The 23,518-nt window shown below is 44.9% G+C and overlaps 1 protein-coding gene across 4 annotated transcripts in view; it reads left to right on the forward strand.

Annotated features, from left to right (window-relative positions):
- The window catches only part of TRA2A (transformer 2 alpha homolog), an 82,846-nt gene extending 66,760 nt beyond the window's left edge, over window positions 1-16,086 (forward strand). For all 4 annotated transcript variants that reach the window (XM_063668405.1, XM_063668406.1, XM_063668407.1 and 1 more), the window contains 6 exons: window positions 2,687-2,852; window positions 6,086-6,274; window positions 11,582-11,697; window positions 14,635-14,763; window positions 15,081-15,148; window positions 15,315-16,086. In XM_063668405.1, coding sequence (XP_063524475.1) covers window positions 2,687-2,852; window positions 6,086-6,274; window positions 11,582-11,697; window positions 14,635-14,763; window positions 15,081-15,148; window positions 15,315-15,325 — 679 coding nt within the window. In that variant the 3' untranslated portion in view covers window positions 15,326-16,086. The remainder of the gene's footprint in view (window positions 1-2,686; window positions 2,853-6,085; window positions 6,275-11,581; window positions 11,698-14,634; window positions 14,764-15,080; window positions 15,149-15,314) is intronic.
- Window positions 16,087-23,518: the final 7,432 nt, after the last annotated feature.

A 23,518-nucleotide genomic window follows, 5' to 3' on the forward strand; every position in this document is an offset into this window, starting at 1 on the left:
TGTTCTCGATCTCCTGACCTTGTGATCTGCCTGCCTCGGCCTCCCAAAGGGCTGGGATTACAGGCATGAGCCACCGTGCCCGGCCTGTCGGATTAGTCTTACAGGCAAAGAAAGGACTGCAAGCAACTGGGAATTAGAGCAACTGGGAACTAGAAAAGCAGCAGTAGACAAGTGAAATGTTATAGAAAGCATCAATAAGTAAAGGCTTAGGCTGAGTGTGGTGGCTCATGCCTATAACCCCAGCACTTTGGGAGCACAAGGGGGGTGGATCACTTGAGGTCAGGAGTTCTAGACCATCCTGGCCAACATGTTGAGACCCCATCTCTACTAAAAATACAAAAAAATTGCCAGGTGTGGTGGCACAGGCCCATAGTTCCCAGGAACTCAGGAGGCTGAGGCAGGAGAATCGTTTGAACCCAGGAAGTGGAGGTTGCAGTGAGCCAAGATCAGGCCCCACTGCACACTCCAGTCTGGGTGACAGAGTGAGATTCTGTCTCAAGAAGGAAAACAAACAAACAAAAAAAACAAGAAATGAAGACTCAGAAATGTTACCAGTTTTGGGCCGGGCACGGTGGCTCATGCCTGTAATCCCAGCACTTTGGGAGGCCGAGGTGGGTGGATCACAAGGTCAGGAGTTCGAGACCAACCTGGCCAACATGGTGAAACCCCATCTCTACTAAAAACTCAAAAATTAGCCAGGCATGCTGGCAAGTGCCTGTAATCCCAGCTACTTGGGAGGCTGAGGCAGGAGAATCACTTGAACCTGGAAGGTGGAGGTTGCAGTGAGCTGAGAGATTGTGCCATTGCACTCCAGCCTGGGTGAAGAAGTGAGACTCTGTCTCAAAAAAATGTTATCAGTTTTGATGGGCATTTAGGTGGTTGTTGAATTAGTTTAGCAGATACTAGATTGCAGCAGGCTAAAGAAGGATTGGAAATGGAAATGATACTTAGCAGAGAGGGGAATGTAGAACTTCATGGGCCAGGCACACTGGCTTAATAGGGGAGGTTGAGGTGGGCAAATTGCTTGAACAGGACTTCAAGACCAGCCTGGGCAACATGGCGAAACCCCATCACTACAGAAAATATAAAAATTAGCCAGGCATGGTGGTGCATGCCTGTAATCCTAGCTATCTGGGAAGCTGAGGTGGAAGAATTTCTTGAGCCTGGGAGAGAGAGGTTGCAGTGAGCTGAGATCGTGCCACTGCACTCCAGCCTGGGTGACAAAGAACTATATGGAGAAAGTAGCAGAAAATCAAAAAGGATTTTGTTTGTTTGTTCTTTGGGACAGAGTTTCGCTCTTGTTCCCAGGCTTGAGTGCAGTGGCACGATCTCGGCTCACTGCAACCTCCACCTCGCAGGTTCAAGCAATTCTCCTGCCTCAACCTCCCAAGTAGCTGGGACGACAGGCGTGTGCCACCATGCCCAGCTAATTTTTGTATTTTTGTAATTTTAGTAGAGACAGGGTTTCACCATGTTGGCGAGGATGGTCTCGATCTCTTGACCTCGTGATCTGCCTGCCTTGGCCTCCCAAAGTGCTGGGATTACAGACGTGAGCCACTGTGCCTAGCCTGTTTTTTTTGTTTTGTTTTGGTTTTGTTTCTGTTTTTTTTTTTTTTTTTTTTTTTAATAGAAGTGTGGAGTCTTGCTATATTGCCTGGGCTAGACTTGTCCTCCTGGGCCCAAGTGATTTTTCTTTCTTTCTTTCTTTTTTTTTTTTTTTTTTTTTTTTGAGACGGAGTCTCGCTCTGTCGCCCAGGCTGGAGTGCAGTAGCACAATCTCAGCCCACTGCAAGCTCCACCTCCTGGGTTCACGCCATTTCCTGCCTCAGCCTCCCGAGTAGCTGGGACTACAGGCGCCTACCACCATGCCCAGCTAATTTTTTGTATTTTTAGTAGAGGGGTTTCACCATGTTAGCCAGGATGGTCTCGATCTCCTGACCTTGTGATCCGCCTGCCTCAGCCTCCCAAGTTGCTGGGATTACAGGCATGAGCCACCGTGCCTGGCCCCAAGTGATTTTTCTTGCTTCATCTTTCCATGTAGCTGGGAACATAAGCACACATCACTGCACTTAGCTAAGAATCAAAGGATTTTATTCATTTATTTATTTAAGACAGAGTCTTGTTCTGTCACCGTGCTGGAGTGCGGTGGCACAATCTCGGCTTGCAACCTCCGCCTCCTGGGTTCAAGCGATTCTCCTGCCTCAGCCTCCCAAGTAGCTGGAATTACAGGTGCCTGCCACCACACCTGGCTAATTTTTGTATTTTTAGTAGAGACGAGGTTTCAACATGTTGGCCAGGATGGTCTTGATCTCCTGACCTCGTGATCTACTCGCCTCAGCCCCCCAAAGTGCTGGGATTACAGGCGTGAGCCACTGCACCTGGCCAGGATTTTATTTTATAGCAATAGTTGGGTTTTTGTTCTTTGTTGTTTTTTTTTTTTAAAAGAAGTTGGGGCCATAACATTTTTGTAAGGTTAGGTGAAAAGGGTGAATGTGTAGAGGGGCTTGACTGAGAACAGAGTGGAAGATGTAGTGACTTAAGTGAACCAAAGGAAGAATACCCTTTCCTCAGAAGCAAGGAGGAAGGACCTGAGAATAGTTAGGGATATATGTGTACCTCCTTGAAAGAGGGAAGGACTTTAGTCATTTTGTTTCAGTATTTTTACCTAAATGTATTTTTCTCAAAGGTCGAGGTCAAGGAGACATTCTCATAGACGTTACACTCGATCCAGATCCCACTCTCACTCTCATAGGAGACGATCTCGAAGTAGATCATATACACCAGAATACCGGCGGCGAAGGAGCCGAAGCCATTCTCCAATGTCTAACCGGAGAAGACATACTGGCAGCAGGGTACGTGGTTTATAAAAGTTAATGAAGACTTATTTTCTCTTTCCTGTGTGTAGTCATGGCATATCTTGCTTTTAGGGGAGCTTGGCCATTGTTTAGAAGTGATACTCTGGAAACATCCTTAATAAGCTGCTTTAGCTTTCAAAGTAAAGGAAATGCCACCGTCTTTCATAAGCTTACCATGTTTTATGACAAAGAGTGCAAAGGAAGTATATTTTCTTTTTTTAAGACAAAGTCTTACTCTGTCTCCCAGGCTGGAGTGCAGGGGTGCAATTTCGACTCACTGCAGCCTTAGCCTCCTGAATAGCTGGGGTTGCAGGTGTGCGCCACCACACTCAGCTAATTTTTGTGTTTTTAGAAATGGGGTTTCACCATGTTGGCCCGTCTGGTCTCAAACTCCTGACCTCAGGTGATCCACCTGCCTTGACCTCCCAAAGTGCTGGGGTTACAGGCGTGAGCTACCGTGCCTGGCCGGGAGTATATTTTTCTTTTCATGATGTTTGAGTAAGAGGAAATGAAGCCTGGGCGTGGTGGATCACCTAAGGTCAGGAGTTCGAGACCAGCCTGGACAACATGGTGAAACCCCATCTCTGCTAAAAATACAAAAATTAGCCAGGCGTGGTGGCTTACGCCTGTAATCCCAACTACTTGAGAGGCTGAGGCTGGAGAATCCCTTGAACCCGGGAGGCGGAGGTTGCAGTGAGCCGAGATTGTGCCACTGCATTCCAGACTGGCCTGGGAGACAGAGTGAGACTCTGTCTCAAAAAAAAAAAAAAAGGAGATGAAATTTGGGAAGAAATATGTTCCGGCCGGGCGTGGTGGCTCACGCCTGTAATCCCAGCACTTTGGGAGGCCGAGGTGGGCTGGTGACGAGGTCAGGAGATCGAGACCATGGTGAAACCACGTCTCTACTAAAAATACAAGAAGTTAGCCGGGCACGGTGGCGGATGCCTGTAGTCCCAGCTACTCGGGAGGCTGAGGCAGGAGAATGGCGTGAACCCAGGAGGCAGAGCTTGTAGTGGGCTGAGATCGCGCCACTGCACTCCAGCCTGGGCGACAGCGAGACTCTGTCTCAAAAAAAAAAAAAAAAACAAATATGTTCCAAGAATTCAAGTGAAAAGCATAAACTGAGTTGGGAATACTGGGATATGTTCAAAGTTTTATGATGGGGTAAGGGGGTCAAAGAAATATTAAAAACTTTGTAGTAATCATAGCTAACACTTTTATTCAGTACACTTAAAGCTCTTAACATTTCTGTGAGGCAAGTTATGTTATAGATAAAAAAAATTGAGTCTTGGATATATGACATTGAAGGAGTTTTAGTTTTGGTTTTGGTTTAGTTTTTGCTAATTGGCAGTCTGGGTTTCAACCAGGCAGCCGGGCTCTAAAGTTCTTAGAGCATGTTTGCATGCTGTACTATGTTTCTCCCACAGGATACTAACTTAAACTGTGGTGAAGCATGTTGTTATTTAATGTTTTGAAATCTGTAAATTAATTTCTAAAATCTGGATTGTTGGGAACACTGAAAGAATATCCTTGCTAAAGAATGAAAATGGGCCAGGCATTTTGGCTCACGCCTGTAATCCCAACTACTTGGGAGGCTGAGATGGGAGGATTCCCTGAGCCCAAGGAGGCCAAGGCTGCAGCGAGCCATGATCAGGCCACTAAACTCCAGCTTGGGCAAGAGAGGGAAACCCTGTCTCAGGAAAAAAAAAAAAAAAAAAAGGAAAATGGAGGAGAGGGGGTCTAGATCAACAATTACAGATGAAGTCAGATTAAGTACAAATCTGTAAGGGATGTAAAGCATTTGAATAAACTAGAAAGATGGTATTAAACTGAGGATACTTTTTTTTTTGAGACGGAGTTTCGCTCTTATAAAAAGGTTCTTCAAAGAGATTTTCCTCCCCATCTAATTAGAAATAGATAATAATTTCTCTTAGAAGCAAAATTTATTCAAAGAGCTGTGCTAACATTCTTAAATATCTGCTAGGCCGGGTGGGGTGGATCACCTGAGGTTGGGAGTTTGAGACCAGGCTGACCAACATGGAGAAACCCCATCTCTACTTAAAAATACAAAATTAGCTGGGGGTGGTGGTGCATGCCTGTAATCCCGTCTACTTGGGAGGCTGAGGCAGGAGAATGGCTTGATCTCAGGAGGTGGAGGTTGCGGTGAGCCAAGATCGCACCATTGCCCTCCAGCCTGGGTAACAACAGTGAAACTCCGTCTCAAAAAAAAAAAAAAAAAAAAAAAATCTACTAGCCGTAATAAAAAAATCAATGTACTTTATGTTCTTAGCTCCCACAGTTTAGCCTAAGTATTTGCCCTAACATGCTTATACTGGTCCAAACAAGCATTAGGTCATAGCCTGTTCCTCTTCCTTATTTAAAGGTGTTTTTATCTTTCTCAACATTCCACAAGTTACTTCCTCCTTCCTTTGTTCTCCTCTGCCTTTGCCTCTTTTAAAAAGTTCTAAGTTACTAGCCAATCAAGACAAATACAGAATGTGAAGTCCCATTCCAGCCAATAAAAAACAGACACAACAGTAAGATAGACACGTCAGATTATAAATGACCCTGTCTCCTTTGTTCAGTGTACTCTTGTGACAAAACTGCTGACAAGTGTACCCTTTCTACAGAAAATAAAAATGGCCTTACTAAAAAAATGTATGTTCAAGTGCTATTTCTTTACACCACCGAGAAACAAACATTTCTAACACTCTTGTCGCCTAGGCTGGAATGTGATGGCGTGGTCTTGGCTCACTGCAACCTTCACCTCCCAGATTCAAGCGATTCTCCTGCCTCAGCCTCTGGAGTAGATGGGATTACAGGCGCCTGCCACCATACCCTGCTAATTTTTGTATTTTTAATAGAGATGGGGTTTCACCATGTTGGCCAGGCTGGTCTCGAACTCCTAACCTCAGGTGATCCACCCACCTCAGCCTCCCAAAGTGCTGGGATTACAAGATTTTTAGGATACATTATGAACATTGCTGGGCTGGAGAGTAAGAACATTTTAATTCAGGCTATAGACAGAAAGCATATCCCAAAGAAGGCCTTGGGTGTACTGTGAATTGTAAAATATGGCTCATCTGCTCTAGTTCTCTTAAAATCTTATCTCCAAATTACTAGAAACAATATATTTATTGTGTATTAGATGAGGTGTTCTGAACAAAGTATTTCTGTTTCTTTAATTTTGATTTTAATTTGGAGTTTTAAATAATATTTTTATTCAATAGGCAAATCCAGATCCCAACACTTGCCTTGGAGTGTTTGGCCTCAGTTTGTACACAACAGAGAGAGATCTTCGTGAAGTATTTTCTCGATATGGACCATTGAGTGGTGTCAATGTGGTTTATGATCAGCGAACTGGGCGATCTCGAGGATTTGCTTTTGTGTATTTTGAGAGAATAGATGACTCAAAGGAGGTAAATTTGTCTTTTATATGCCTGATTATAGTACTGAATTAGTGTGAAAAGTTGATTAACAGACTTATTTCTGTAAAAATTGCATCGTTTTTTCTTCCTTTTTTTTAAAGATAGGATCTTGCGGCCAGGTGCGGTGGCTCATGTCTGTGATCCCAGCACTTTGGGAGACTGAGGCAGGTGGATCACAAGGTCCGGAGATCGAGACCATCCTGGCTAACACGGTGAAACCCCGTCTCTACTAAAAATACGAACAATTAGCCAGGCGTGGTGGCAGTCGCTTGTAGTCCCAGCTACTCGGGAGGCTGAGGTAGGAGAATGGCGCGAACCCGGGAGGCGGAGCTTACAGTGAGCTGAGATTGCGCCACTGCACTCCAGCCTGGGTGACAGAGTAAGACTCTGTCTCAAAAAAACAAAAAGGATCTTGCGGATTTTGCTGTGTTGCCCAGGCTGGAGTGCAGCCTCGACCTCCTGGGCTCAAGCAGTCCTCCTACCTCAGCCTCCTGAGTAGCAGAGACTACAAGTGTGGGCCACCATGCCCAGCTAATTTTTTGTTGTAGAGATGAGGTCTCACTATGTTGCCCAGGCTGATCTCGAACTCCTGGCCTCAAGTGATCCTCCCAGAATGCTGGGTTTACAGGCATGAGCCATCATACATGGCCTGTTGTGTCCTTTCTAATTTTGACCTGATTCAAACTCTGCCTCTCAGTGTTAACAATTGGAGTGACCACAGTTTCACTTTTTTTGGTTATGCTGTCTGCTATAGGCATATCCTAATTGAAATCTGGCTGTGTAAAGTGAGCTATATATGTTTAAATTAATGGAAAAAGTATATGTGTAAGTGTTCTCTTTTGAATAAGCCATAATGATGCTCCAAACAGATGATTACATTAACTTTTAAAAAACAGTTCTGTGATGTTTAGGTGTGATATGTTTAATTTTGTGTCTATAACAAGGAAGGAACTTGTTTTTCTATTCTCTAAATGTTCATTTATCAGTCTGTTCAATAATTGAAAAATAGTACATGGGAAGAATTGATAATTTTTTAGTGCTATTCTTAACTTGCCTAACACAATGAACTAATCAATGTCAGTGATTTGAAATAGTGCTATTCTAACATGTTAGGTATTATAAAGGAAGTGGTAGACTTGCTTTAAGTTTTTGCAGGGAGTCTTACTGTGTTGCTTAGGCTGGTCTCGGAACAACTCCTGGCCTCAACTGTTCCTCCTGCCTTGGCCTCGCAAGGTGCTAGAATTACTGATATGAGCCACTATACCTGGCCTAGGCTTGCTTACTCTTTACTAAAAGTTGATAGTAATTGATTTAGAAAATTACATTTTAAAGAATTTGAAGCTCAATACCTTTAGTTTTATTAGACCTTCTATCTTTTAAATTAAAATATATATATTTGTATATATCTGGAAGTTTTATTAGACCTTAATAATCAGGCTATTTTTCTTTTTTTTTTTGAGACAGGGTCTTGCTCTGTTGCCCAGGCTGGAGTGCAGTGGCGTGATCTCGGCTCACTGCAAGCTCCACCTCCCGGGTTCATGCCATTCTCCTGCCTCAGCCTCCCGAGTAGCTGGGACTACAGGCACCCGCCACCACGTCCAGCTAATTTTTTGTATTTTTAGTAGAGGCGGGATTTCACTGTGTTAGCCAGGATGATCTCAATCTCCTGACCTCGTGATCCACCCGCCTCAGCCTCCCATGGTGTTGGGATTTCAGGCGTGAGCCACCGCGCCTGGCCAAGTCAGGCTGTCTTTCAAAAACAGTAAGTTCTTGGCATCTGGTGGGTAGAAGCCGGGAACACTGCTAAATAACCATACAGTACACAAGCTGGCACCCCATAACATAGAATCAGGCTCAAAATGTCAATAGTGCTAAGGTTGAGAAACCCTGGATAACTCTAACAAACTAGTACTTTAGTTTTTAAGTCATTTATGTCACAGGCAGTTTAATGCCTTAATTTGTCAGTATTTCGACTTTTTTTTTTTACTGTTACATATTTGTAATTTATAGATTCCTTTTCTCAAGAGATACAGGTTATCAATTTAGAAATACTAGGATATCTGAGCTGAAGTAAAAGTTGCAAAATGCAAGCCAGAACAGTGTAATTTTTGTATTATTATTTTTTAACGTGAAACATGTTTATCTCTTGATTCCACCTCTCCCCTTCCACTTCTGGATAAAACTAAAATGGCAGGCCGGGCACAGTGGCTCGCACCTTGTAATCCCCGCACTTCGGGAGGCTGAGGCGGGCGGATCACCTGAGGTCAGGAGTTCAAGACCAGCCTGGCCAACATGGTGAAACCCCATCTCTGCTAAAATACAAAAATTAGCCGGGCATTGTGGCAAGCGCCTGTAATCCCAAGCTACTCGGGAGGCTGAGGCAGGAGAATTGCTTGAACCTGGGAGGCGGAGGTTGCAGTGAGCTAAGTTTGTGCCACTTCACTCCAGCCTGGGCAACAGAGTGAGACTCCACTTCATCTCAAAAAGAAAAAAAAAAAGCTTAACTGGCAACTTTAAAGACAGAAGCAGTTACTTAGTGGCAGGGTTAGAAGTTCCTTTTAGTTCACTAGGTGACAATATGTTACTTAAGGAGCGGGGTGACTAGGCTTGTCAGCTAAATCGCAGTTTCTCTTTTCAGTTGCCCAGGCTGAATTCTCAGCTAACACAGGCATGTTGTATGGTTTCTTCTGTATGGCTGAGACTGTCTCCAGTTTTTAGGGACAGGCAATCTGAAGTGATTTGATTTTTTTGTTTTTTTGTTGTTGTTGTTGGTTTGTTTGTTTGTTTTTGGAGATGAGGTCTTGCTGTTTGCCCTGTCACCTAGGCTAGAGTGTGGTGGCACGATCTCAGCTCACTGCAACTTCTGCCTCCCAGGCTCAAGTGATCCTCCTACCTTAGCCTCCCAAGTAACTGGGACAACAGGTGCGCACCACCATGCCCGGCTAATTTTTGTATTTTTTGGTAGAGACGGGGTTTTGCCCCATTGCCCAGGCTAGCCTCAAACTCTGGACCTCAAGTGATCTGCCCTCCTTGGCTTCCCCAAAGTGCCAAGATTACAGGCATGAGCCACTTCACTTGGCTAAAGTGATTTTTTTTTTTTTTTTGAGACGGAGTCTTGCTCTTTTGCCAGGCTGGAGGGCAGTGGCACAATCTCAGCTCACGGCAACCACCGCCTCCCGGGTTCAAGCAGTTCTCCTGCCTCAGCCTCCTGAGTAGCTGGGACTACAGGTGCATGCCACCACACCCAGCTAATTTTTGTATTTTTAGTAGAGATGGGGTTTCACCATGTTGGCCAGGATGGTCTTGATCTCTTGACACCTCATGATCCGCCCATCTTGGCCTCCCAAAGTGCTGGGAGTACAGGTGTGAGCCATCACGCCCAGCCTAAAGTGATTTTTAAAGTCTTTTTAAAATTTGTATTCCTTTTTGACTAGCTTCTCCCTGATTTTGAAAATTTCACTGAAGTGTCAAAGTTATTAGTGTGCATATGGTGAAGATAATAATATAAGCTCCTCACCCTGTTTTAGTAAGAAGTACTTAGAGATTTTGTGTGGTTTTTTGGGGGGTGCTTAGGATGGGGTGGGGGGAGATCAACTTAGAGAATTTTGATTTTTGGAACTTCAAATGGAAGATGTGTTAAATTTGTTGCAGCTTTGCTTTTGCAGACATTTATGTGATGTAAAGTTCTTTTTAAAAATTGGACCGGGTGTGGTGGCTCATGCCTCTAATCCCAGCACTTTGGCAAGAGGATTTACTTGAGCCCAGGAGTTTGAGACCAGCCTGGGGAAACATAGGGAGACTTGGTCTCTACAAATATGTATATGTGTGTGAGAGAATAGGAAAAAAAATTGTCCCAAAAACAAATAATACTCTCGGAGTTCTTTTCAAAGAGACCAGAAAGACATCTCTTATCTTCAAGAAGTAGGCTGTGCAAGGTGGCTCATGCTATTTGGGAGGCTGAGGTGGGAAGGCCACTTGAGGCCACGAGTTAAGAGACCAGCCTGGGCAACATATTGAGATGTTGTCTCTACAAAAATAAATGCATGCAGGCTAGGTGCGGTGGCTTACGCCTGTAATCCCAGCACTTTGGGAGGCCAAGGCGGGCGGATCACGAGGTCAAGAGATCGAGACCATCCTGGCCAACATGGTGAAACCCCAGCTCTACTAAAAATACAAAAAATTAGCTGGGCATGGTGGCGCATGCCTGTAGTCCCAGCTACTTGGGAGGCTGAGGCAGGAGAGTAGCTTGAACCCGGGAGGCAGAGGCTGGAGTGAACTGAGGACACGCCATTGCACTTCAGCCTGTGCAACAAGAGCAAATCTTGGTCTCATAAATAAATAATAAAATGCAGTCCATTGAATGGAATACTCTGTAGACCCCTTCTCTACCAATAATTTTTGTTTTAATTAGCCGAGCATGGTGGCACAAACCTGTGGTCCTAGCTACTTAGGAGACTAAGGCTGGAGGATTGCATAGGCCGAGAAGTTTGAAGCCGCAGTGAACTATGATCTTGTCACTGCCAGCCTGGGCAATGGAGTGAGACCCCCTTTTTTTTTTTAATGACCTTTAGTTTATGGGGCACTCTTATGGAGAAATATTTGTGGATACATAAAAACTGTGTAGTTTTTATTAGTTTATTATACTTTTATTAGTTCAGGCTCAGTAAAAGGCTGAAATGCATTACCATAAATTTGTTCTTGTCTGTTTATATCATTTCTTCTTGGCTGCTCACTGAGTCTTAATCAGTATACTAGACTGCAAACTAAAGAATAAGATTGGGAGCAGGTTATAAAAAGAACATGTATAAAGCTTAGCAAACCCTTTTTAATGCTCTGAAGTCAGTCTTTGTAAGTGAAATCGCTGGAGACTAAAAGTATGAAATGGCAGTCTACCTGGGCAACCTACAAAAAATTTAGCTTGAAAAGACATCAGTCTCCGCTCCCCTGTTGATCTCATGGAGTGGGGAATGGGAATTGAACCAGAACTGGAAAATTATTTAGGAAAGTTTGTTAACTACTCTTTGTTGATCTCATGGAGTGGGGAATGGGAATTGAACCAGAACTGGAAAATTATTTGGGAAAGTTTATTAACTACTCTTTCTGCTGAGTAAATTAAAATGTGTTCTGGACATTGTTGAGGTCTAGAATTGTCTGTAAAATGCCCTGTACAAGCTACATTGCTGTCATTTTCACAATCAGGAGTGTATTTGGATTACATATACTTTGTGCTTAATTTTAAGTAATGATTACTTCAAGACTGGTGAATTATACGTGACTTTTTGTGCCTGTTCTTTCTAGGCTATGGAAAGGGCAAATGGAATGGAGCTGGATGGTAGAAGAATTCGGGTGGATTATTCTATCACCAAGAGAGCGCACACACCAACACCAGGCATCTACATGGGCAGACCAACTCAGTAAGAGTTCAAGTTTTCTAAGCTAAACTATGAAATCCACCAGAAATATGTGCAAAATTTTGATTACTCAGAAACTTTTTTCCTATAATTAGAATTGATTTTGGCAAGGGGGTTGGGCTTGAGACATGGTCTCTCACTCTGTGGCCCAGGCTGGGCTGCTGTGGCGCCATCTCAGCTCACTGCAACCTCTGCTTCCTGGGTCAAGCAGTCCTCCCACCTCAGCCTCCCAATTAGCTGGGACTACAGGCACCTGCCACCATGCCCAGCTAATTTTTGTGTTTTTTATAGAGATGGGGTTTGCCATGTGGGATTTCGCCTTGTTGCCCAGGCTGGTCTTGGAATTCTGGACTGATCTGCCCACCTCGGCCTCCCAAAGTGTAGGATTGTAGGTGTGAGCCACCGTGGCAGGATAGAGTTGAAAGTTAAATACCTTCTTTTTGTTTGTTTGTTTTGTGTTTTAGAGATAAGATTTCACTATGTTATACAGGCCGGTCTTGAACTCGTGGGCTCAAGCAATCCAGCTGCCTCAGCCAGTCTTTTTTTAGTAGAGATGGGGTTTCACCGTGTTAGCCAGGATGGTCTCGATCTCCTGACCTCGTGATCCACCCGCCTTGGCCTCCCAAAGTGCTGGGATTACAGGCATGAGCCACCGCGCCCGGCCAGCCAGTCTTTTTATTTTTACACACATATGTTTGAGGAACAGGATAAATTAAAACTATCAAAAGTACATCCTGGCTTTTTTTTCCCCTCAACCTGGCTCAGCTCTTTGTACTGTACAAGCAGAAAAATTATTGAATACTAGAAAAATATCATTTGCTGTTTAAATATTGATTCTCTTTTCTTTTTTTTTTTTTTTTTTTTTTTGTGAGATGGAATCTTGCTCTGTCGCCCAGGCTGGAGTCCAGTGGCGCGATCTCGGCTCACTGCAAGCTCCATCTCCCAGGTTCACGCCATTCTTCTGCCTCAGCCTCCCAAGTAGCTGGGACTACAGGTGCCCGCCACCGCGCCTGGCTAATTTTTTGTATTTTTAGTAGAGATGCGGTTTCACCGTGTTAGCCAGGATGGTGTCTCTATCTCCTGACCTCGTGATCTGCCCGCCTCAGCCTCCCAAAGTGCTGGAATTACAGGCGTGAGCCAACCTGCCCGGCCCTCTTTCTGTTCTTATGTGACCTGGGGAAGTCTCTGTGTATAAGACAGATTTTATTGATTTTAGCATTTGTTAAAAATATTAAAAGATGCCACAGTAGGCCGGGCACAGTGGCTCAACACCTATAATCCCAGCACTGGGAAGTCAAGGTGGGTGGATCACTTGAGCCCAGGAGTTTGTGACCAGCCTGGACAACATGGTGAAATCCCATCTCTCCTAAAAACATACAAAAATTAGCTGGGTGTGGTAGCAGGCACCTGTAGTCCTAGCTACTCAGGAGGCTGAGGTGGGAGGATTGCTTCAGCCTGAGAAGCAGAGTTTGCAATGAGCTGAGGTTGCGCCTCATAAGCTAAAGAATAAGATTGGGTGTAGGTTATAAAAAGAACCTTTGTAGCACCTTGTGTGAGCAGCCTTGGCTCGCTGCAGCTTCTTCCTGGGCCAAAGCAATCCTCCTACCTCAGCCTCCGAAGTAGCTGGGACTACATGTGCATGCCACCATGCTAATTTTTTTGTTTTAAAGAGAGAAGGGCTCTCTTAGAGAGAGAGGTCTTATTACATTGCCTGGGTGGGTCTTGAACACTTGGGCTCAAGGGATTCACCCACCTTGACTTCCCAAAGTGCTGAGATTACAGGCATGAGCCATTGTACCCCAGCCTGATGCGTAGTGGCTCACACCTGTAATCCCAGTACTTTGGGAGGCTGAGGCAGGTGGATCACTTGAGGCTGGGAGTTCAAGACCATCCTGGGCAACATGGCAAAACCCTGCTTCTACTAAAAAAAAATAAAAAATTAGCCAGGTGTGGTGGCATATGCCTGTAATCCCAGCTACTCGGGAGCTGAGTCACAGGAATCACTTGAACTTGGGAGGCAGAGGTTGCAGTGAGCCTGGGCGACAGAGTGAGACTCTTTCTCAAAAAAGAAAAAAAAACATAAGTAGGGGTTTTGATAATGTTTTTAAATATACAACCCTCCTGGCTGGCTCGCGATGTTCATTGGCTGGGCGCAGTGGCTTACACCTGTAATCCCAGCAGTTTGGGAGGCCAAGGCAGGTGGATCACGAGATCAGGAGATCGGGACCACGGTGAAACCCCGTCTCTACTAAAAGTACAAAAAATTGGCTGGGCGTGGTGGCGGGCGCCTATAGTCCCAGCTACTCAGGAGGCTGAGGCAGGAGAATGGCGTGAACCCCGGAGGCAGGGCTTGCAGTGAGCCGAGATCGCACCACTGCACTCCAGCCTGGGCGACAGAGCAAGACTCCATCTCAAAACATAAAAATAAAATATACAACCAAAGGCAGTATTCACGGAGGTATTTCTTGGGAATAAAAGAAGGAATATAGTCATTCCTCGGTATTCTCTTTGGTGTCCAGAGTTAGTTACTTTAAAATTCTTGTTTATTGCCTTTTAGTCACAGGGATACACCTTTATTCATTTATTTATTTATTTACCAGTCTCTTTTAGCAGTAGGAATGCATCTTAGCATTTTTATACTGCTGCTTAACACAGTGCTTCATTGTTTCAATTTGTTGAAAAGATTTTGATTTGGGCAGTGCATTAGTAGAAAAGCAGTTAATAGTTTTGAGAGTTTTGTGAAGCCCTTCTTGGTTATGTATGTAGTGAATAAGGCAAACCAGAATACCATGGGAGTCAGTAAAATGAGATACGGAGGCAATTTCTCATGAAAGGGATGTTCTTTCTCACTTTTCTCTTTTTTAAGCCATTCAATTTGTATTAAAGTGTCCTGGAAAATAGTCATTCACACTAATGCAGAATTTTTACATTTTTCTGCAGTAGTGGTGGTGGTGGTGGAGGCGGCGGCGGCGGTGGAGGTGGAGGTGGTGGCAGACGTCGAGATTCTTACTATGATAGAGGATATGATCGTGGGTATGACAGATATGAAGACTATGATTACCGGTACAGGTAATGTTTTAACTTGAGCTTTCTGTTCTAAATTAGATGATAGTAGTGTTACTTGGCACTTTTATGTTGGATACATATGAATAAAAACTTGATTTTTAAAATAGATCATATATGATGCTTTGGGAACAGAAGTTAGCAGTCTGTATATGCCAGTATTTTGTTGTGCTGTATACTTTTCTGGTCTCATTGGCACAAAGAGAACTTAAGTAGTTATCACCTTAGGTACATTATTATTTTGAATGATGAGAAATTTTTATTTTCATCTGCCTCAGTGGAGTGATTATATAGTATGCTAAGTAATCTTTCATTTCTTACAGAAGACGATCACCTTCTCCTTATTATAGTCGATATAGATCACGATCAAGATCTCGTTCCTACAGCCCAAGTATGTGAACTTTGCTTTTGTAGCCTTAAAAACCTCATTTCTAATTAATGGCTTACTTTAGAATATTAGAGTATAAGGTGGAAGGTGGCAGTTAATAGTTGGAAAAATATGAGGTAAATTAAACTATAATTGTTAACTTTTTTTTTTTTTGCTTTTTCTCTTTTAGGACGCTATTGATAACGGAATGGTTGCAATTAAGGACTTTTTTTTCCTCTTTTTTTTTTTTTTTTTAATTCTGAGATTTCCCCAAGCTTTGGATTGTTCCTACTCCTTAAGAAAAAAACTCGTTTATTTAGCATCTACACTTTTGTCAATTGTGTTGCTGTTTTCCACCCCTTTTATATACTCTTGAAGATGTAATTGTTGTCATTTTGAGCAGTTAAACATCTTGAGTATAAAAAGAACGCCAATGTTATGCTTTGTAAATTTTTTTTTTTTTGCTTTTACCTAGATAAACTTCTAGCTAATCAAATAAGGAAAGAAACTGTCTTTTTAAAGCTGCTTTTGTGTTAGATACTATATTAGAGATCTGCATTTATCATGAGCTCCTTTTTTTTTTAACTTTATTTTCGGGAAAGTAACACATGAAGTAGTTCAGTCATGTCAGGTTTGTCTGGGGTGGAATGAAACAGTCAGGTAGTTGAAAGTTTTTTTTTAGAGATGAAAAGCTTGTGAACTCCTGTAAAACATGCTGTATTTGAAATACATCTGTTAAAACTTAAAAACTAAAGTGTGATTTTTTTGTTGTTGTTAAATTTATTGAAGTTTATTCCCTTAATCAGTGAAGGACAACCCTTATTTATTACCTAGAACAGTTGTATAATTTGCTGTTAGAAATTTTGGTATTGGGACAGTGGATAAGCAGGTTATCATATAGCATAGAATTCTTAGATACATGTGGGGAAAAGTAGTCTCAAATAAAAGCTAATTTCTTTGAAGATGGTATTGTCTCTTTATTGTGGTACAACGGACAAATATGATTGATTGAGGAACTGGTCCTTCCTTTTCCCTCACATCCCCCCAGTGCGTATTTATACGAAAGTTTACCCATCCTGAGTTTTAATTTCCCAATATTTCTCATTTTTAAAAATATTTTTTCTTACAATAGAATGTTATTCCTTGTCTTTTCTTTGGTTCTTTTAAAACCCTTGTTTTTCTTCTCTTTTGGGGGAGACCAAATTGTAAATATTGAGAATATTCAGTACCAGCACCATGCTGAAGGAAAGATAGGTAGCTAATACTTTTTTTTTTTTTTTGAAACTGAGTCTTGCTCTGTCACCCAGGCTGGAGTGCAGTGGCGCGATCTTGGCTCACTGCAAGCTCCGCCTCCCTGATTCACGCCATTCTTCTGCCTCAGCCTCCCGAATAGCTGGGACTACAGGCGCCCACCACCACGCCCGGCTAATTTTTTGTATATTTAGTAGAGACGGGGTTTCACGGTGTTAGCCAGGATGGTCTCGATCTCCTGACCTCGTGATCCACCTGCCTCGGCCTCCCAAAGCGCTGGGATTACAGATGTGAGCCACCGCACCCGGCCTACCTTTTTTATTTTTTTTTGAGACAGAGTCTCGCTCTGTCGCCCAGGCTGGAGTGCAGTGGCGTGATCTCAGCTCACTGCAAGCTCCACCTCTCTGGTTGACGCCATTCTCCTGCCTCAGCCTCCCGAGTAGCTGGGACTACAGGCACCCACCACCACGCCCGGCTAATTTTTTGTATTTTTAGTAGAGGGGTTTCACCATGTTAGCCAGGATGGTCTCGATCTTCGGACCTCGTGATCCACCCGCCTCGGCCTCCCAAATTGCTGGGATTACAGGCGTGAGCCACCACGCCCGGCCTATAGGTAGCTAATATCTTAAGAAGTCTGAATATATTCTAGTAGGAAGCACGCTTAAATGACTGTAATGTAAAAGAAGAGGGTGTTTTAAGTGACCTTTAAAAAAAGGTGTTAGGCAGCCGGGCACAGTGGCTCACACCTGTAATCCCAGCACTTCGGGAGGCCGAGGAGGGCGGATCATGAGGTCAGGAGATTGAGACCATCCTGGCTAACACGGTGAAACCTCATCTCTACTAAAAATACAAAAAAATTAGCCGGGCATGGTGGTGGGCGCCTGTAGTCCCAGCTACTCAGGAGGCTGAGGCAGGAGAATGGCGTGAACCCGGGAGATGGAGCTTGCAGTGAGCCAAGATCACCCCACTGCATTCCAGCCTGGGCGACAGAGCGAGACTCTACAAAAAAATGATGTTAGGGGCCAGGCTTGGTGGCTCATGCCTGTAATCCCAGCACTTTGGGAGGCCGAGGCGGGCGGATCACCTGAGCTCAGACTGGCCAACGTGGTGAAACCCTGTCTCTACTAAAAATACAAAAAGTAGCCGGGTGTGGTGGCACACATCTGTAATCACAACTACTCAGGAGGCAGAGGCAGGAGAATCGCTTGAACCTGGGAGGTGGAGTTTGCAGTGAGCCAAGATCACACCACTGCACTCCAGCCTGGGTAACAGAGTGAGACTCCATCTCCAAAAAAAAAAAAAAAAAGGCGGGGGGTGGTAAGGGCCAGACGTGGTGGCTCATGCCTGTAATTCCAGCAGTTTCGGAGGTTGAGTAGGTGGATCACTTGAGGTCAGGAGTTTGAGACCAGGCTGGCCAAAGTGGTCTCAAAAGAAAGAAAAGGTGTTAGGGGATTGAAGCCTCAGACATCTTTTGCTCTGTTTGAAACGGTCTCTGTCACCCAGGCTGGAGTTCAGTGGTGTGTTCTTGGCTCACTGCAACCTCTGCTTCCCAGGCTGAAGCAATCCTCCCACCTCGGCCTCCCACAGTGCTGGGATTATGGGCATGAGCCACCATGCCCAGCTAGACATCTTTATTTAAAAGCTTACTTTTTGAAAGACTTGTCCTTTTTAAATAATTTATTATTTAAAAATTATTTTAAATAATTAAATTTTGCAACTAGGGAACCGAGTGCAGTCGAGTGCATCTATAGTCACAGCTACCTGGAACGCTGAGGCAGGAAGATTGCTTGAGGCCAGGAATTCAAGGCTGCAGTGTGCTGTTACGATTGTGCCTGTGAATGCCTGTGAATAACCACTGTACTCCAGTTGGGCAACATAGTGAGAACCCTGTCTCTAATAATAATAATAAAGGTTTGGTTTGGCTTTAATAATAAAAAGAACCTATAGTTCTAAATGGAACATTGTTGACTATACGAGTACTTTAAAAGACTTAAGCAGTATATCAACACTGAAAACATTAGCCGCCATCTGGAAGACAGGTTTTTTCTGTTTTGTTTTGTTTTGAGATGGAGTCTTGCTGTCACCCAGGCTGGAGTGCAGTGGCACAATCTCGCCTCACTGCAAGCTCTGCCTCCCGGGTTCACGCCATTCTCCTGCCTCAGCCTCCCTGGTAGCTGGGACTACAGGCGCCCACCACCACGCCCGGCAAATTTTTTTTTTTTTTTTGTATTTTTAGTTGAGGCAGGGTTTCACCGTGTTAGCCAGGATGGTCTCGATCTCCTGACCTCGTGATACACCTGCCTCGGCCTCCCAAAGTGCTGGAATTACAGGCGTGAGCCACCGCGCGCAGCCTGTTTTTTTTGAGGCGTAGTTTCACTCTTGTTGCCCAGGCTGGAGTGCAATGGTGCGATCTCGGCTCACCACATCCTCCGTCTCCTGGGTTCAAGCGATTCTCCTGCCTCAGCCTCCCGAGTAGCTGGGATTACAGGCATGTGCCACCACCCCAGCTAATTTTATATTTTTGGTAGATACGAGGTTCCTCCATGTTGGTCAGGCTGGTCTTGAACTCCCGACCTCAGGTGATCCTCCCGCCTCGGCCTCCCAAAGTGCTGGGATTACAGGCGTGAGCCACCGTGCCCAGCCTGGAAGACAGTATTTATTAAGAGAGACAGGCTGGGCGCGGTGGCTGACGCCTGTAATCCCAGCACTTGGGAGGCCAGGGCGGGTGGATCACCTGAGGTTGGGAGTTCAAGACCAGCCTGACCAACATGGATAAACCCTGTCTCTGCTAAAAATTCAAAAATTAGCCAGGCATGGTGGCGAGTGCCTGTAATCCCAGCTACTTGGGAGGCTGAGGCAGAATTGCTTGAACCCGGGAGGCGGAGTTTGCAGTGAACACAGATCGAGCCACTCCCCTCTAGCCTGGGCAACAAGAGCGAAACTCTGTCTCAAAAAAAAAAAAAAAAAAAAAAATCCAGTAAATATTATTGAAGATTTTACATATGTGGGACGGTGAAAAAGCAGGGAAGGAGACAAATGGAGTTAGCGGGGTGGGTATCTGTGAGAAAGCATGTTACATATAGGAACAAGTAAAATGACTTTAAGTAGCATACCTGGAATATTGGAGAAGGTAAGAAATGACAGATACTAACCACAGGGCTGGGTGCTGCTGGGGAGTGAAAGGGGAATGGGATGAGAGGTGTGGCTTTTAAGTAAGAGCTAAGTTTATATACCTATATATATGGAAACTGCTGTTAGAAGCAGTAGGTATGGATAGCTGCATCTTACAGAGAGACAGGTGTAAAGACTCGGGCCTCCCACAGTGCTGAGATTACAGGTATGAGCCATGCCCTGCCCAACATCTTTATTAAAAAGCTTTTTGGGCCGGGCATGGTGGCTCATGCCTGTAATCCCAGCAATTTGGGAGGCCGAGGCGGGCGGATCACGAGGTCAGGAGATCGAGACCATCCTGGCTAACAAGGTGAAACCCCCTCTCTACTAAAAATACAAAAAATTAGCCAGGCGTGGTGGTGGACAACTGTAGTCCCAGCTACTTGGGAGGCTGAGGCAGGAGAATGGCGTCAACCAGAGAGGCGGAGCTTGCAGTGAGCTGAGATCGCACCACTGCACTCCAGCCTGGGCAACAGAGTGAGACTCCGTCTCAAAAAAAAAAAAAAGCTTACCTTTTGGGCTGGGCGTGGTGGCTTATGCCTATAATCCTAGCGCTTTGCGGGGCCGAGGCAGGTGGATCCACCTGAGGTCAGGAGTTTGAGACTCACCTGGCCAACATGGTGAAACCCAGTCTGTACTAAAAATACAAAAATTAGCCAGGGATGTTGGCATGTGCCTGTACTCCCACCTACTCAGAAGGCTGAGGCAGGAGAATCACGAACCTGGGAGGCAGAGGTTGCAGAGAGCACCACTGTACTCCAGCCTGGGCAACAGAGCAAGACTCCATCTCAAAAAAAAAAAAAAAGCTTACTGTTTGAAAGTTCTGTCCTTTTTAAGTATATTTTGTGACTAGGGAGCTGAGCTCAGTAGTGTGCACCTGTAGTCACAACTACTTGGGACACTGACACAGAAAGTTATTTTGAGCATAACTACTCAAAATAGAAATAAAAGCTTAGATATTTCTGGACCTCCACTTTTTCTGTTTACTATTAAGATCTAAGTGTGGCCGGGCACTGTGGCTTACACCTGTAATCCCAGCACTCTGGGATGCTGAGGTGAGTGGATCACCTGAGGTCAGGAGTTCAAGACCAGCCTTGCCAACATGGTGAAACCCTGTCTCTACTAAAAATACAAAAATAATTAGCTGGGCATGGTGGTGGACACCTTAATTCCAGCTATTTGGGAGGCTGAGGCAGGAGAATCTCTTAAACCCGGGGAGGCAGAGGTTGCAGTGAGCTGAGATGATGCCATTGCACTCCAGCCTGGGCAACAAGAGCAAAACTCCATCTCAAAAAAAAAAAAAAAAGATATAAGTGTTTTCAACTGGCGGGTAAGAAAAACTGCTGCTCTTGGTTCTCTAACTTCTTACAACCGTGGCTCCCACTTAATCTTATTTAGGTCCTGGAGCCCTAAAAAAAATCTGAAAAACCTGCAGTCTGTCTTCCCAGAAACACTTGTGTGAAACGTTCTGGTGTTTTTGTGTTGAGACAGGGTCTCACTCTGTCACCCAGGCTGGAGTGCAGTGGTGCGATCACAGCTCACTGCAGCCTCGACTGCCGGACTTAAGCAGTTCTCCCACTTCAGCCTCCCAAGTAGCTGGGACTACAGGCGCATGCCACCACGCCCGGCTAATTTTTTGTATTTTTTAGTAGAGACGGGGTTTCACCGTGTTAGCCAGGATGGTCTCGATCTCCTGACCTTGTGATCCACCTGCCTCAGCCTCCCAAAGTGCTCGGATTATAGGTGTGAGCCTGGCCCCTGGTGTATATTCTTATAGATCTTATTCTATGCACAAGATTATAATTTAAAAGCCAAATACTCTGCTGGACGTGGTAGCTCACACCTGCAATCCCAACACTTTTCGAGGCTGAGGGAGGTCAATTTGTTTGAGCCCAGGAGTTTGAGACCAGCCAGGGGAACATGGCAAAGCCTCTTCTCAACAAAAAAATACAAAAATTAGCCGGGCATGGAGGCGTGCGCCTGTAGTCCCAGCTACTTGGGAGGCTGAGGCAGGAGAACGGCATGAACCCGGGAGGCAGAGCTTGCAGTGAGCCGAGATCGTGCCACTGCACTCCAGCCTGGGTGTCAGAGCAAGACTCAGTTTCAAAAAAAAAAAAAAAAAGAATATACACCAGGCTGGGTGTGGTGGCTCACGCCTGTAATCCCAGCACTTTGGGAGGCCGAAGGCAGGTGGATCCACCTGAGGTCAGGATTTTGAGACCAGCCTGACCAACATGGTGAAACCCCATCCCTACTAAAAAAAAAAAAAAAAAAAAATTAGGCATGGTGGTGGGCGCCTGTAATCCCAGTTACTCAGGAAGGTGAAGCAGGAGAATCACTTGAACCCAGGAGGTGGAGGTTGCGGTGAGCCAAGATCGCACCACTGCACTTCAGCCTGCACAACAGACTGGGACTCCGTCTCAAAAAAAAAAAAGAATATACACCAATCTCCTCACAGTAGTTACCCTGTGGAGTGGTAATCTGTGGAGAGAGGAGGTGAGATGAACATTCATAAAACCAATAAAACAATTTTATGCTGGGCACTGTGTTGCCTATGCTGGAGTTCAGTGTCTACTCACATGATCATAGGACTCCTGCGCTAAAGCAACCCTATTGCTTTGCTCTCAAGAGTAGATCTGTGTGCCACCAAGCCTGGCCCTTGCTTGTTTAGGGTGTCATTGCTTATCAGTGTTAGAACTTTTTTTTTTTCTTTTTTGAGAGGGAGTCTTGCACTATCCGTTGCCCAGGCTGGAGTGCAGTGGCACGATCTTGGCTCACTGCGACTTTCATCTCCCGGGTTCAAGTGATTCTCCTGCCTCAGCCTCCTGTAGCTGGGATCACAGGCATGTGCCACCACACCCAGCTAATTTTTGTATTTTTAGTAGAGACGGGGTTTCACCATGTTGGCCAGACTGGTCTCGAACTCCTGACCTCAGGTGATCTGCCCACCTCGGCCCCCCAAAGTGCTGGGATTACAGGCATGAGCCACCCCGAGAACATTTTGAATTGCACAGCAACTTCAACCATTACGCACAAATACATATTGCTTTGCCGTGGCAATTAAGTCACCTTGAAAATTCATTTATGGTGGGGTGCGGTGGCTCACGCCTGTAATCCCAACTCTTTTGAGAGGCCAAGGCAGGCGGATCACGAGGTCAGGAAATCGAGACCATTCTGGCTAACACAATGAAACCCCGTCTCTACTAAAAATACAAAAAATTAGCCGGGTGTGTTAGCATGCGCCTGTAGTCACAACTACTTGGGAGGCTGAGGCAGGAGAATGGCTTGAACCCGGGAGGCGGAAGTTGCAGTAAGCCAAGATTGTGCCACTGCACTCCAGCCTAGGCAACACAGCAAGACTCTGTCTCCAAATAAAAAAAGAAAATTCATTGATATGGAACACTGGGATCCCTGATAATGTCAGATAAGTTAAGCATTCTATTTGATATTCACAAGAATATCAAGTGCAAACATGTCACAGTAGACCGGGCGTGGTGGCTCACGCCTGTAATCCCAGCACTTTGGGAGGCCAAGGCAGGCAGATCACCCGGGCTCAGGAGTTCAAGACCAGCCTGACCAACATGGAGAAACCCCGTCTCTACTAAAAATACAAAATTAGCTGGGCATGGTGGCGCATGCCTGCAATCCCAGCTACTCGGGAGGCTGAGGCAGGAGAATTGCTTGAACCCAGGAGGTGGAGGTTGCAGTGAGCTGAGATCACACCATTGCACTCCAGCCTGGGTAACAAGAGTGAAACTGTGTCTCAAAAAAAAAGAAAAAAAGAAAAAAAAAAGTCACAATGGAAAATGTTCTTTTTTTAAAACTTAAAAGGGATATGGATTTATATTCTTTTTTTGAGATGGAGTCTCACTGTCGCCAGGCCCAGGCTGGAGTGCAGTGGCACGATCTCAGCTCATTGCAACCTCCGCCTTCCGGGTTCAAGCAATTCTCCTGCCTCAGTCTCTCGAGTAG

The sequence above is a fragment of the Pongo pygmaeus genome, chromosome 6, assembly GCF_028885625.2.
Source record: "Pongo pygmaeus isolate AG05252 chromosome 6, NHGRI_mPonPyg2-v2.0_pri, whole genome shotgun sequence".
NCBI classification, from domain to species: domain Eukaryota; kingdom Metazoa; phylum Chordata; class Mammalia; order Primates; family Hominidae; genus Pongo; species Pongo pygmaeus.